This window comes from Mytilus californianus, unplaced genomic scaffold (assembly GCF_021869535.1).
Source record: "Mytilus californianus isolate M0D057914Y unplaced genomic scaffold, xbMytCali1.0.p SCAF_2, whole genome shotgun sequence".
Lineage (NCBI taxonomy): Eukaryota > Metazoa > Mollusca > Bivalvia > Mytilida > Mytilidae > Mytilus > Mytilus californianus.
The window spans coordinates 15,692,608-15,708,996 of NW_026262668.1; the positions used below are offsets into that span (position 1 = coordinate 15,692,608).

At 32.9% G+C, this 16,389-nt stretch overlaps 3 protein-coding genes across 3 annotated transcripts; 2 read left to right on the forward strand and 1 right to left on the reverse strand.

The window, feature by feature from the left end:
- The first annotated feature begins 2,349 nt into the window (after nucleotides 1-2,349).
- On the forward strand, nucleotides 2,350-4,282 carry LOC127728768 (uncharacterized). The gene has a single exon (XM_052236392.1). It carries the CDS (start codon nucleotides 2,858-2,860, stop codon nucleotides 4,064-4,066), a length of 1,209 nt encoding a protein of 402 aa, XP_052092352.1. The 5' UTR covers nucleotides 2,350-2,857; the 3' UTR covers nucleotides 4,067-4,282.
- A 2,197-nt stretch (nucleotides 4,283-6,479) lies between these two features.
- LOC127729332 (polyamine-modulated factor 1-binding protein 1-like) lies at nucleotides 6,480-9,358 on the forward strand. The gene has a single exon (XM_052237089.1). It carries the CDS (start codon nucleotides 6,601-6,603, stop codon nucleotides 8,944-8,946), a length of 2,346 nt encoding a protein of 781 aa, XP_052093049.1. The 5' UTR covers nucleotides 6,480-6,600; the 3' UTR covers nucleotides 8,947-9,358.
- Nucleotides 9,359-11,263: 1,905 nt separating this feature from the next.
- LOC127729333 (uncharacterized) lies at nucleotides 11,264-16,187 on the reverse strand. The gene is made up of 2 exons (XM_052237090.1): nucleotides 15,933-16,187; nucleotides 11,264-13,421 (listed from the first exon to the last, which is right to left on the reverse strand). Exon 2 carries the CDS (start codon nucleotides 13,403-13,405, stop codon nucleotides 12,410-12,412), a length of 996 nt encoding a protein of 331 aa, XP_052093050.1. The 5' UTR covers nucleotides 13,406-13,421; nucleotides 15,933-16,187; the 3' UTR covers nucleotides 11,264-12,409.
- Nucleotides 16,188-16,389: the final 202 nt, after the last annotated feature.

The following is a 16,389-nucleotide window of genomic DNA, read 5'->3' on the forward strand; positions in this document are numbered from 1 at the left end:
TGGCCATCCCTTCGACTTTGGTTAGATTTTATTTATAATTTTTTGGTGCTTATACCAAATTCCAAGTCCTGAAAATATCGTATAGTGTACTCATATAAACTTTGTATTAGTGTAATGCATAAGACTGTGTAGAAAGTGAAATACTAGTAACAAAAATACCGAACTCCAAGGGAAATTCAAAACGGAAAGTCCCTTATCAAACGTTAAAATGGAAAGCTCAAACACAACAAACGAATGGAAAACAACTGTCATATTCCTGAAATTGGTACAGGCATTTCCTTATTTAAAAAAATGTGGATAAAACCTGGTTTTATAGCTAGCTAAATCTCTCACGTAGCGTGCAGTCAGTAGGAAATCTAGTGAAAAAGAAGAAAAGAAAATTCACTCTTCTTATGATAGAGTCGAGAAAATCAATAATAAAACAATGCCGGTGACCATACTGATCAAAAGTTATTTCTAAATAACAATTGTACATTTTAAAGAAATTATTTGTTAAACTGTGTTATTAGAAATATACATGCAAATACACGATGTTTTATGTTAAGTTTTAGAAGCATTAGAAGCTTGTGAAACTGAAATCTAAAAATTGTTAATCTTTGCTGCAAATTTATAAACACAAATTGGAAAAAAATCATGTACATACAAAATCTAAAGATCCTTAAGGTCACCAATTTTCGGAGTGTTCCACAAAGCCCTTAGCGTGTTGCAATCTCCACAAAATATACTTATTTTATACATTCTAAGTTTGCGAGTACACCGGTCTGCTCTTGTCACATGGACATTCAATATACAAATATTGTCTTTTCGTGAATATAACAATATAGATAAAATTGAGAATGGAAATGGGGAATGTGTCAAAGAGACAACAACCCGACCATAGAACAGACAACAGCATATAGAGTCTGCCTGTGCAGGCTAAAAAGTTAAAGATAAATATTTTTATAAAGGAGGTATCTTTTTACTATTTTTTTTAAATTTAAGAAAAGGTCGTCTCGATTTTTGTTCTGTATTTGCGTTCTTCTCGATGTTTGCTTCGGGATAAGGTCCGTTTGAATTTGCTTTGTAACTAAATCATTTTTAATCTCAAAAGTGTCAATCTGTGCTGCATATCAATCGATTCCTTTGAATTTCCCCCCTTACTTTCTCTGATCTAGCTGCATATATAAACGAATATTTAGCATGTCCTAGAGAGGTATACAGCCAGTAAACAAATAGTTTAACGTTGGTACTCTAGGAATTTATTCGCATAGCAACATTATAAACCAATTTATCACGAAGCTCCTTTAGCCTTCTGTACTCGTCGTTTGCTATTTAAGGAGGGGAATGATAACATTAATTGGAAGTTTTGTTTTTATTTCAACTTATTTCTATATTTACCAGACTGAGAACGTTTTCACGTGAATATATAATTGATAGCGTCCTTGCTAAAATGGGACAAACATTGAAAAAATCTTGTTTTCAGTGTTTATGTAAGAGATAAATTTGTACTGGTAAAATATGTCCGGGCGGACATATATTTCTAGTATAAAAAGTCCATGGTTACAGAATTTACTAGTATTTTTAGTCCGATGTTAGTAATTTATGTCTTATTTTCCTACGAATTCATATTACTAATATTCCTGGATAAAACGTCCATGTCCTTTTTTTATAGGAAAAAATATTCATGAATCAAATCATTTACATTTAAACAATGGAAATTTAAATGTTATGTTTTATATTGTTTAAGAGTTGTGTATCAATTTTTTTAATAAAATTTATGTCCTCAGACTAATTTTCCTAGGAAATCATGTCCATATCATTAATATTCCTAGGTAAAAACGTCCATGTCCTTTATTCTAAAAGGACAATTTTAATGAAACAAATTATTTACATGTAAACAATGGAAATTCAATTTTTATGTTTTAATATTGTTAAAATAATTTTTATAATATAAAAATTACTAGAAAAACAAGTCTTAGGACAATTTTTCCTAGGAAAATAAGTGCTAGACATATTTTACTAGCCGTGGACCTATTTTCCTAGGAAAATTTGTCCTGGGACTTACATTCCTAGTAAAATATTGGTCATGGACTTTATTAACTAGGAAAAAAAGTTTGCAGACAAATTTTACTACCGGACCAAATTTACTGAACATTACATTTACAGGGGAGGTAATATTTTGTCACTAGATTTCCTACTGCAGTCCTGTATATATAACATAAAAGACAGAGTACTGGTTTTATCCCTTTATGTTTTTTTTCTTCAAAATACTGATAACTAAAAATATTCCAATATACATAATATATATATGTCACTTCTTACTTCCTTCATAATTACTGGGATAATTGTTATTTGTTTACTTTAAAGATATTTTTAGAGAACGTCTCGGGACAGTTACACGTAGATAACAATATTGCAACCCTTGTTAATGACTTTTCAACAGAAAGTCATTGACTGTTTTACAGGTGTTGTTCTCATTCACATTACGACGATTTGAATCATGTTTAAAAGTTTTACATTCTTTTTAAAAAAGAAGTGATATAAAACAATACAAAGTGACAAAGGAGTCCGAGTCGTATAAGAGTTGTTGATCCAATAATTTGACTTGATTTGTGGAAGTATGTTATGTAATAAGTGCCGTTGACATGAAATTTATGGATACAAATATAAATAATTTCTATGAAAATATCTCAATGGAAGAAACAAACACAATGCATTTCAACGACAAAATGTTTGCCAAAATTCGGATTGGTACTGTCTTCACAGGAATTAAAATCGCGGCAAATCGTATTTCCGCATTAGTGACAACACATTGATTCTATCAGATAGAAAATGACTTAACATAAAGGGTGATGCAAACGACTAAATTTACGTCAATATGACAGAGGAAATCAACAAATCACATGATAAAATGAGGTTGCAAGGGAGGAAAATAGATTACTCTGTGAAAGATTCGCAATCGCAATTGCAAGAGTCGATATCTGCTGAATTGCCAAGAGAACAATTCTTATATGAAACATTGAAGAAAGCAAGAAAACAACACAGCGAAGAGAAAGAAAAGCTTAATAAAGAATCAAAACGACTTAAAGAAGTTCAGAACGAAAGAGAAAATGACTTTGCTAAATTAGAAAAAAATTTCAGAGAGTTACGAGAAAACTATGAGATGTTACTTAGTGAAAGGAAAGAAAATAGATACAATCTGAAAGAGGAAGCTAAAGGATGTACTGTAAGTTCTGAGGGTTATGTAAATCTACTACAAAAGAGACTTCAACATAACGAGGTTGAAACTACTCGGATCCATTACCTCCTTAAGGAGAAAGAAGACATCATAACAAAATTAAGAACAGAAAAAGACGACCTTCAAACAAGGTTAAGTAGTGTTGCCGGTGAAAAACTGGTTAAAGGGAATCCGTCTATTACCGATCTTGGAGATCCAAATCGTCCAATGAAAATTGGTGAAAAATATGGAGAATTGTATGATAATGAATGGACAGATTCTATGGAATGCATAAATGATATAAAATCCTTCTACAGCGACAGTGAACACCCAGATTTTGAGGAAATACTCGTACTCCATCTTTGTAGACTGTTAAAAATTTGTTACCACGAATGCTTAGCACTAGCAGATGAACAGATAGATAAGATTGGCAAAACACTTGCAGAAACATTGTGTCTCAATGTCAGTTCTAGAGAAGATATATGCAATTTATCTCTTTGCAAAGATGTAGCAACACAGAGACGATTAAGGCATGAGCACTTTGCGAATTATCTGTTCAAAAATCAGATTATTGGCAAAACAGCGGTGAATGCCTGGGATTATGCATACAAAAGTGCAGACGTAATTGAGCTTCTAATGAAAACACAATTTTTTGAAAAATGTATCAACCTTTGTTGGTGTATGGTGATTCAGGATCCTATAATGTATTTAGATGAAGACATAAAGCCGGGCACATCAATTGACAAGAATACATACAAGGAATTTGTTAAAAGCGGAAACAAAGTAAAATATGTTGTCTGGCCAGCATTATTTTTACACAAAGACGGACCGTTGCTTTACAAAGGAATCGTACAAGCATTCTGGCAGTAGTTTAACATGTTATATGTCTACGAATGATTTAAAGAAAAATCACGATGAAAACTAGGTCTTTCATGGACAGATATGTGAATAATGAAATCCTAGAAATGGAAAAGAACTGCACCGTCTTAACTATGATTTTTTTTATCAAGCTATATTTAACATGTCTCTCCAATTAATTAAAGAAATTGGTTGTCAAATGGTTGTCGGAATATAACATTGATACGTTTTGTTTGTTCGATAACTTGAATTTGATAGTTTGGTTAATCAGTTTGATTTTGTGGCATCACAGATACATTTCGTGTAAAGGACAAGGAACGATATGGCCTGTTTTTGGCCCCCCTATTTTCTCATTTTTAAATTCTGTTTTGGAAAGCTACGTATTATGTTAAAGTATTCCCTGAGGTTTGAAGTTTGTTTGGGTGAACTTGAAAACCACTAATTTTAGCAACTGGGTGAGATGAGGGGGGTAAACTTTCTGTTATTATTCAAATATTGTAATTATTATTCACTTTGCAGGTGTTCCGTACAACGAATTTTTAGTTTTTAAGTGCCTGCGCCAACGTGACTCAGAATTTTTTTTATTCCAATGTCATGAGAACTGTTTTTGCTGTCTAAATCGCCTTAATTTTCTCCGGGTCACGTAGGCGCACGCTATTAAATTTTAAGAAACAATGGCCAAAAATCGTAATTTTTCCTTCTTTTGGCGTTTTTGATGCCCTTTTACCCCCTCACCTCGCCCATTTTCTGAAATTAATGGTTTTGAAGTTCATCCGAACAAACTTCAAACCTAAGGGAATATTTTAACGTGAAAAGTAGCTTTCCAAAACAAAATTTGAAAAATAAGAAAATAGGGGGCCAAAAAACGGGCCTCATCGTACCTTGTCCTTTGTCGTACTGTAATCTGTACTTGCTGTCAATATTGTATCAGATGACCAGGTATGTTATTTACAGGGAATGCCTGGTCATCTGATAAGTAATAACTTACAGGTATCTTTAAAAGGTCAATATCCATATAATGTTCAGTTTTGGGAGAAGTAGTAAACACAGAAATAAATTATTAATAAATGTCATGTTGCTGACTTGAAACCGGTACTTTTGTTTGTTAGGGAGAATCAACATTTGTAAGAAAAATCTTTATTGTATTTTAATTCAATATTAACCTTTTATACAACATTTCTCTCATTAAAAAAAGAGGAGATGATACCAAGGGAGCAGTCAAAAACAATAAATGAAAAAAAAACACGAACAAAACCACGGCCAATAGAAACAAACGACAAAAGACGAACACAAATTCACAAAACACTATCAAAAAATCTAAAAACATGAATCCCACACCAAAAACATGGGTTGAACTCAGTTACTCCAGAAGGGTGAGTAATTCCTGCTCTTCTAGCGTCTTCTGTCATGCAGCTAGCGGTAAGTAAAGTTTCGGTGATTGGTCGCATACAGTGATGTTATAATCGAGAGAAAGAGGACGGGATTGAGGTTACGGATGAAGGTAAAAATCCAGATAAAAGCACTTTGGACGCACGAAACTTATAAACTGTTATTTTCGTTTAATAGACATAGGTCGATACCGCTGCTGGTGGACTATTAATCCCCGAGGATATAGTCAGCTCGGTAGTCAGTGCTTCGGTACTAACATAATTTACAACCAACTTTTCTTAAATTCTCATTTGATGAAATGAGAAATTTTACCGTAGAAAAGTTAGTCGTTTTTATGTATTTATACATCATTGGCTATAAAATGTTTTAAACGTCCCTATTGAAGTTAATTCAGATAAAATCTTCGGATGCACGAAATTTATAAAGTGTTCGTCAGTCATGCTGTAGCCTTTTATAGTTTATAATCATAGGTATTGGTTTCGCACGACCCATACTGGCTTACATCCTCGTTCTTTGGTATGTGGTGATTATTTTTTAAGGGGAAAGCTGAAAAAAATAAACATGCAATATTTTATTGAACCAAAGCAAAAAAGTGTCTAGTACATAATTTCCCGTGGAGACAATTTTCATTCAAAAGTCGTTTACTACAAATTCCTAGGTCATGGTCTATTATTTACAATATCACAAAGGCAACCGCATTTGGAATATTAAAGAAATGTCAGAAAAAGGAAGTGGCATGATCAATGATATGTTTACCCTTCACATGTGACACTGGCTATATACCGAAAGAAAGAAGTAGCTTATACGTCATTTTGATCAAAAACTGAAAGATACTATCTGCAAAATCACATTCATGACATGTACCTTTCTAATATTGATATACACGTCGCCATTTCTTGCATATGCATATTTGTACTTTTGTTCCTACTCGTGACTTAAATTATCTACTATAGATATCTCTATTTTACTTAAAATTATTTTTAGACTTTATCTCGTGACAGTCATACGATATTAATATTGCAACATTTTAAAAAAAAACTTTTTTAACTGAACGAAATGGGTTTTTAAATGTATATGTTTCCTTTTACATAAAACGGTAATAGGAATAAAACATAATATATGCACTTTCTGTTTCACCAAGAAATTTATTAATCAAAATGTCGAATAATTTCGAGACTTGTAATATGTGGGGGTCTAATAATTTGATTCAGATTTGTGAGAACTGTAGGATTAAGTGCTGTGGTAAGTGCTTTGAACACCATGGTGGTAATGCATGTAAATATATCAAAGACAGTAAGTGTCATATCTGTGAAATTCACAGAGAACTACTTAATTCTTTGACCGGATATTGTTTTCAGTGTCAATATTTAATATGTGATTTATGTCGGACAATAGGAGATCATGATGATCATACAATCGTGGTATTAACGGAGGCTGTTTTTATCGTACAATCGGAACATATACATTATACAGAGAGTGATGAAAAACGTTCAATTGAAACAACTTCTGATACAAAGAAACTCCTAGAAACTTTAACTGACCAAATAGAAAATCAGTGTAAAAAAATAATTGATTGTATCTCATTGAAGAAACATAGACTTCTATCAGAACTTAACGAACACAAACAGTCTCTAAAAGATTATGAAATAGAAAGGGAAAGAGACATACAAAGTGTCCGGGAAGTCATGTCGGAATTAAAATCGTCAAGAGCTGTATTTCCAATTATTTTTTTGCATAAATGGCAAAATTTTGCAAAACAAATGAATAAGCTTGAAAAAATTAAACCCGCTGATCGACTAACCTTTCATTGTGGATTAATAAACAAATCAAATTTAGATGAACAGTTCGGCAAGTTACAAAATGTAGATCCGCAAAAGGACGTGAATGATCAAGAAGTTGACAAGTTAGTATCTGATGAATCACTAAAGATAAATAACACAGACATGGTTTCAAGACAATATCAAGAAATTCAAACACAGAATGAATCGTTGAAAAGGGAGGCATTGAGCCTAAAATCAGAACTAGAAACATTAAAAAATGAGAGAAATTACATGATACAACTGTCAGAGGAAACGTGCCAGTTTGTAAAAGACTACAATAGTAAACTGGAAGATTGTTGTATACATGTAAATGAAAAAAATCTGCTCAAAAGATTTGGTAGTAGTCACATGGACTCGTATGCTGATAGAATGAATTATATCATAAAACAATTCCAGATGCTAAAAGAGCATGGTATTCAAAACGAAAAGGGATTTTTGGAGCAGCTGAAAGGAATGGCTAAATTGACAAATGAATTGAATTCAGACATAAACCAAAAACAACATGAAATAAGGAAAATGAACAAGTTATTGAATGATCTACAGTCCAAGGAAAGGCGAATTTCTGAATTGGGAGTTAAAGAATCCGATGCAAGGAAAGGAGAGCAAAAGCTCTATGACACTAAAGATAAACTACAAATAGAACACAGTAAAGAAATAGAGTCCCTTAAAATCAAGCATCAATCAGATCTGTTGAAACAAGTTCAAAACGAGAAGAATAGAAATGAAAAGGTGAATAGACAAACACAAGAAAAAATAATAAAACTACTCAAAGAAAAAGATGAGAATATCTTACAACTGAGAGGAGAAATTAAAGGCAGTCAAGCACGTTTTGATGATAACATCAATCATTTACAGCTGAAGCTGTACGAAGGCGAGACTGAAATAATGCAACTCCGGCAGGTTCAGAAAGAGACACAAGAAAATATAAAAAAACTAATAACAGAAAAAGACGAACTTCAAACTCGGCTTAGTAGTGTTGCTGGGGAGAAACTTAGCAAGGGAAATCCCACTATTACCGATCTTGGAGATCCTAATCGTCCAATGAAAATTGGTGAAAAATATGGAGAATTGTATGATAATGAATGGACAGATGCTATGGAATGCATCAATGACATAAAATCATTTTACAGCGACTGTGAACATCTAGATATAGAGGAAGTAATGGTACTTCATCTTTGTAGACTACTGAAAATGTGTTACAACGAATGTTTATCATTGGCAGATGAACAGATAGATAAAATTGGAAAAACAATTTCAGAAACTTTGTGTCTCAATGTTAATTCTAGAAGTGATTATTACAATTTACCCGCGTGCAAAGATGTAGTCGTACAAAGAAGACAGAAGTCTGACCACTTTGTGAATCATTTGCTTGCTAATCAGATTATCGGCAAAACAGCTGTGCATGACTGGAATTATGCTTATAAAAGTGGAGACGTAATGAAGCGTCTAATGAAAATGCAATTTTTTGAAAAATGTGTAAGTCTTTGTTGGTGTATGGTGATTCAAGATCCCGTAATGTATTTAGATGCAGACATAACGCAAGGCACAACTTTCGACAAGAATACATACAAAGAATTTGTCAAGAGCGGAAACAAAGTAAAATATATTGTTTGGCCAGCACTTTTTCTACACAAAGACGGGCCTTTGCTTCATAAAGGAATCGTACAAGCGTATTGGCAATAATTTGATATTTGACGTGTTTTTGAATGATTGAAAGAAATTAAACGGAATAACAAGGTATCCAAAAGTTAACTGAATAAAACACAACCGGCGAAATATACCAAAGGGATAATGAACTGCATCATTTGAATACTGATTTTCCTAATTTGGTTTTTTATATGTTGAATTATTACTTAATACATAATGACATTTTCTGTTTAAATCTCTTCAGACATAACTAATTATAAACAAAAAATGTTATATTATATAATATCCAAAATAAAAACAACAATGATGTAAAAATAAACGCAAGAAGGTAAGGCGTTTCGTTTTATCGATGTGAATCATCCTCTGCTAGCGTGGTGTTTTGAAATATCATTCAACTTTTATATCAGGGGACTTATGAGTTATTTCTTCTATACAATACTGATAGTTTCGTTGTATTTGTGTTATATTTTGTTCTTTTGTACGCAGCGTTTTATTGAAGTTCAAAATTGGCGTCACAGATACCTTTTAAATTCCACTACTTTGTTCAGTGATATTTACTAACAAGAATAAGTAATCACAATCGTAATGAAGTAAGATATGTTTAATATGTCGATTGTCCATATACTACCCAATTTCAAGAAAAATCTGTTCAAGCGGGGTAATAATTGATAATTGTTTGTCAAATACTGGACTCGGTACAAACATTACATGAGGTCTTACCAAAACTCCAACTTGAATGACAGTCATTTCAATTTATTTCATGTTTACCTTGAATTCAGCATTCTCCTCACTTCACTGAAATATATTGACTGGTACATCAGGCTGTATAGCGAAAGGTTGATTAAAGGTATCAAAAACTAGTTTACCCAACCATGTGGTCATGCATTTGTCCTAAGTCAAGAACCTCGTCAGTAGTTTTGCTTAATTATAACTCACGTAATGTGTTTTATCCTGCTGGGAATTTAATATTAAGGGCTTGGATAGTCTGTCATAAATTTATTCCCACATTTTCTACGCTTGGGACGATTCGGAGCTTGACATTTTGTATATTTTTAGAAATTATATAATGATTTGTAATGTTTGTTTCTGTTTTGTGTCTTTTGATTGTTGACTAGTTTGTGATAATTTTATATGTTGTTCATATAAACTACTAGTAAATCAAGGAATGTTCCCGACGTTCGTTATTTACCCAAAATTTACTATCTACGATAATGTACATTACAAGCATAGGAACAATTTTGATAACATCTATAATTGCTTCAATCCATGATACTCTCGTTTCATAGCAACAAGAAAAAACTCGAACCAAAATGATTCCTGCCAACGATTAGTTGAGATTATAGAAGATTGACTGACTGATTGATTGTTAGTTGCTGAACAGCAAGTGGAAAATGAATTAATAAAAGATACATTTTTAGGTAGATTCACCGAAGTAAAAGGACAAAATGAAAATAACACTTTATAAATTGTATGCATTCGAAGCGAATTTTTGGGTTAACCTTCATCAGGCATGTTCAAAGCCAAATGATGTATTAGAAGAGAAAACGTAAAGAACTATATGACCAAAAAGGTCATATTCAGCACGATTGGATGTTTTGTGGCGATTATTTTTTTATTGGTGGAGGACGCCGGAGTGCCCGAAGGGAACCACCGACCTTCGGTAGGAAAACTGACAATCCTAGTCAATTAAGATTGGAGTCGAACGCACCTGCATTGTGCGGAGTACAAACTCACAATCCCAGTGTTGACAGACTAGTGATACAGTACTTGGACTACTTCGACCACCGAGGCCCGAGTACATATCAAGAGAATTTTGACTAATGCACACGATGTAAATGACTTCTTTTACATATAGCTGGAGAAAGAGACGGAAGATACCAAAAGGGAGATTAAAACTCATAAGTTAAAGAGAGAGAGAGAGAGAGAGAGAGAGAGCGACAAAATCCTAACAAAAAATGAAAACGATGAAAAGTCTACAAAACACTACATAAAAAACTAAAACTGAGCAACATGAACCGCACCAAAATCCTGGGTGATCTGAGGCTCCGGAAGGTGAAGCAGATCATGCTCCAAATTGGTCACATGTCATGTTTCTCAGGGAAGTGATAGTCGTGTTTAGTTATGTCACAATCGAGGAAAAGAGTACGAGATGGTGCAACATATCCTTGATCTTCTGGTAAATCCAGAAAAGCGCGTCGGACGCACGCATACAATTTATAAAGTGCTGTTTTCGTTTTTTTTTATATTTATAATATTTCTGTATCATAATGTGTATGTAAATCTCACTTTTGTAACTGTTTTGATATATTTTCTCTCTCTCTCTCTCTCAAATGTGACATTGACGCAAAGACAATACATGGAAGTTTTTATTTCAGTAGGAAATTTATCTTAAATAGTATAGCATACCATTTAATTGTGTTTTAATTAATTGATACTGCATAATGAGTGCAACACGAATTAATTATACGAAAGTACAACAGTCCGCAACAACTAACTCATCTGAGAAATTAAAAAAAACAAACATTTACCTAACAAAACATGTTCCATATAGCCTTACTTCGTATTTATCATTATTTGATTGTTTATATAAAAAACTGTCTGTATTATCAGAAAACTGTTTTGTTCAAACTTGTCCGGTTCTATTTCATATTTAAAGAATGCATTTAGCTAAGTGTAGACAAACGTCTGCCATTTTAACAAAATATTCATTGATGCCAACGAAAAACTTTAATCGCACTGTAAGTTCTAGTTCTTGAAAAACTTTTATTTTGCCTCCGTGATTTCCTAAATGATGGAGGCAAAGAAAACGAAGAAGATGAAAATAAACAACTGCTGGTAAAAAAAGTTCTCCGTGTCGGTTTAATGATTCAAGGGGTTTCAGTTCTTCTGGTAATAAAATGAATGGTTCGAAAAAAAAAACTTCTGCGAAAAGATAATGCTTGCAAGCCAGCGTAAATCCAACTGTTTGTATTCTTCTTTGGAACACAGTTTGTTCTTCTATTGAACTGTTGCCATGTAATCTAATCTTACCTGGCGCTAGCTTGCATAAGCAGTGGTTTACTATATACATGCCTTGTTTGAATTGTTTTCTTTTATAAAAAAAATGAGGCAATTAATATCCAACCAGAAGCCGCGTCTGTATACAAATTTGATTTAAGATATTTCAATAAGTTATTGTCTTGTCTGTAAAATGATTTGTTTCTTCCGGACATATTTGGTAGAAAATGTTGTTGCACATATCTTTGGCAAAGTAAGGAAGTGAAGTAAAGGAAAATTTCTTTAGAAGAAAAATATGCACAAGCAAACATAGCACGCTGTAATCGTATCGGTAAGACTTGGATTGAACCATTCGATAAATGCCCTAAATAAACAAGACATTGCACGAAAGAAACTGTTAAATAGGGTAGAATTATAGTACGTTGTACGGATCTGAACGTTTGTAAGGTGTCCGTGTGGAAACCACAAGTCCAACCTAGATTATAAGTGCGAAGTAATGTTGTCAATAAACATTTATGCTGTGAATCTTTAAACCTATAAAAAACAGGTTGTTATCAGGAATAAAATATTGAAGACAAGTCTTGTATTTAACACAGTAAATTAGTCGACGTAAGCAGGTTATGAAACAACTAATTAAATTTTCGGGTCTCCGGTATAATGAACTAGTCTCTTCGTTCAACCAAAGCATTATGGTTTTAATGAAATACGAGCATAGTAAATCTCCGTGTTCTTCTTTTATTATATCTTTCAAAAGAATTTTAAGCACAGCATAGCATAATAATTGCGTGTGAGAAAATGAAAAAATAATAAGATGTTTTTCTGCTACTGAAAATGATATACGCCATTCAAGATCCTCAGTTGTAGAATCCTTACTTCCAACTGGAACAAATAAAGTTCCATATTCTACAATGGAAGTAATTAAAGCATGATAAAGATTCGAAGATCCTGATCTATAGATCCATGGGTGAGCAGCAGAAAACCATTCTTGGCAGCAAAAAGAGTATGTCCCATCAAAGATAGCATCTGAATTAGAAATGCATGGACCGTGAATTATCATATCTCCCGGTAATTCCATTTGTAAAGAAAACTCCTTGAAAAGTTTACTTGATATGTAGTAATCACCCTCTATTAATTCGCAGCAATCTTTTACTGGGAAGCTGGTAGGTGATCCGTGTAATAACTTGAGCTTTGTAAATCCGGGTTTTACGTCAAAGGTGTCCATTACGATAGGCATTTTATTTTGAAAGTTATGAATCTCATACACATTCCCATATACTCGATAAAGTTGAATAACTGCCATCCGATCGTTATCACTACCTGCAAGGTCTAAGCCTTCTGACTTACTCCCACTACTTATATAGGTAAATTTATTGTCTTTGCTAACAAAATCCATTGCTACAAATATCTCTCTTCTTGTCCTTACCCCTTCCTTCAAACCAAAAATATTGCATAAATATTGATAGAATTTAGTTGATACTTCTCCATCTATGAGGTACATATTATATTTTACAAATCTGCAAATAAAAAAGAAAATAAAAATAATTTAAGCAACATGTTAAAACAGTATATTTATAACTTATATTTCCTAAAGCAATTAGTTGGCGACCATCTTAATGGTTACTCCGAGTTTTAAAAGGTTGTGAATAAATAACAGACATTAATCAAATGCTACCCAATAAAACTTTCTTAACTTTCATTTTGAGAAAATTGTGTAAATTAAGGCGACAGTAGTATACCGATGTTCAAATCTCGTAAATGTCTAAAATGTAGAAGGAAGGATATTGATTGTATGCACTGTAAGAGGAATTTTGAGAATCCCAAAATTATAATTTACAAAAGGCCTGGAGTAAGTACTTTCACTCTTATCCATAAGTTTCGTTTTGATTATTGGTAAAATAAATGTTTATGGTTTCGTGAAGCTAGTCTGTATGGACACCTGGCCCAAGTTAAGAACCTGTAATTCAGTGGTTGCCATTGTATGCTGTCTGTCACATTTATATCCATCGCATTTGGACTGGTGGTTAGTTGTCTCATTAGCAATCATGCCACATCTCCTTATTTTTATACTGTTACTTGAGAACCTTTTTTTTGGGTATTATGAATAGTAAAGGAAGGCAGTTCGTCTTCTTTCGTGAAGTTTCAAAGATTTAAACTTTTTAAGTGTTGTCGATATAATAAGTTAAGCTACTTAGTGGACTATCAATTAATATGTCTGGTCATTTCTTTAAAAAATGTAAGATATATCTTGTAAAGTTTGGGTCTTGTTGCATTAATACAATTTGAAATGTAATTTGCGTTGACGATCTAACAACAATGTGAATTATCGTCTCGCATTGCCTTGTCTTGCGTATGGTATCATAGCCAGTAAATTTGACAGTCGACACCCCAATAGACAACGGCAACTCTTCAACTACAGTACAGGTCTGCTATAGTAACGGCCCAAAATGAGCCTATCCTTAGGGTCAAGGTACAGGGTATTAGCTATGTCACAGATTAAGGTAAAATATTGCATACAACTTTGGCTCAATAAACACCAAAACAGAAACAGAAAATCCAACAAAACCAATATATTTATCTCTTTTATTTTCTGAAATATTGCGAAATAAATTCTTTCAAAGTAGGCGAATATTGTATAGAAAGCACATAAACCGGCGAAAAACGTTCATTATTTAAAAAAAAAAGACCAAATCTCCTATTCAAAATTCAAAGAATATTTTGTTAAACATAAATTTCCGGTGGATAGATATAAAATAATTATAGGGTCATTGGCTTCGTGTTTTTTGTGTATTAACCAACCTGTTACCTAGTTGGTAGTGAAAAACTAGAACACCACTTTGAAAGATGTATACTGTAAAAAGGAAGTCGGTGGCTCTAATCCGAACACGTGCCAACCAATATTCTCCAAACACGTGCCAACCAATATTCTCCGAACAAGTAACAAACGATATACTTCTTTGGGTCGATATATCCTGTATTGACCTCATACATAGGCTATAATTGTTATATTATTAATTTCCGACCATATTTGTATGAAAATCGTCGTTTGATTTTGTTGGAAATTTATAGATATCCTATTGTCTCCTAAACAATAACAACAAATTAGTTGTTATTTCATTCATTTTTTATGTTTGTTTTTTAACATCTTATGTATTTGAAGATTTTTTTTCTTCAAATAATCGATCAAATATATTTTTTAATAAAACTTTTAACCGGAATATCATGAAATTCGTTACATGACGTCACAAAGTATATCGGTTTTTAGATATTCTAAAAATAACCGTGCAATATGCTTTTTGCTATGCAATATGCTTTTTGCTATCCGCCGTTTTCTGTCTACCTTCGAAAATATAGTTTAACATGTGACTATCCCTGAACGAATCAAATTAGTTAAAATATACGAATTAATAATATTAACCAATATTATCCGAACACGTGCCAACCAATATTCTCCAAACACGTACCAACCAATATTCTTAGAACACGTGCCAACCAATATTCTCCGAATACGTAACAAACAATATTCTCCGAACACGTACCAACCAATGTTCTCCGAACACGTGCCAACAAATATTCTCCGAACACGTGCCAACCAATATTCTCTGAACACGTGCCAACCAATATTCTCCGAACACATACCAACCAATATTCTCAGAACACGTGCCAAACAATATTCTCAGAACACGTGCCAACCAATATTCTCCGAAAAAGTGCTTACCAATTTTCTCATACCACGGACCAACCATTCAAGTCCCTTTCGACTTTCTTATACATCCTGATTACACATTGGCGACCGTTGCGGAGGGAAGGGGTCTTTCTCCTCGGTGGGAGAGAGAAGGTGAGTGTTTCTTTGTCTCGGGCTTCGAGCAGAAGGTTCTTAAAAGGGAGCAACGAATACTTTAAGCATTAATCCATACTAAACTTGTATACATTGATTTTCCATTTCCTTTTTGATATTTTAGTTCATAAGTAGACGCAGTTGTACAACCTTTGCAAAGTATGTAATAATGATTATAATGCTTACTTACATTTTAAATAGCAGAAAGGATATTAACACCACACTAACGTATCATTAACACCACACTAACTTATCAGAGACTTGTTAGTACACTATATCCTCTGCCTAAAACTGATGAATTCCTTGTTTTAATTCTAAAATCATCAACTTGATATAGTTTGAATAGAATGTGCATTTTACATGGTAGGTTATGAAACAGGAAGGAAAAGTTGACGTCCGGGAAATAATTATACCTTTATTTGCGATTTTAATAATTTTTATTATGATTATGAGAATTTGAAGAAAAAAAACCCGGGAAGTTACAGAGATATACATTTTTGAATTTTGAATTTTCTTCTTCACAACATTTTTGTAGTTAATCCTTCAACCATTCGTTCAAATTGCATTTTTATATTTAACATGGGTTTAATTTATGCGTTTATACGTTGTTTTTATTAAAACTGTCAGTTGAACTTTTTTATCATGAT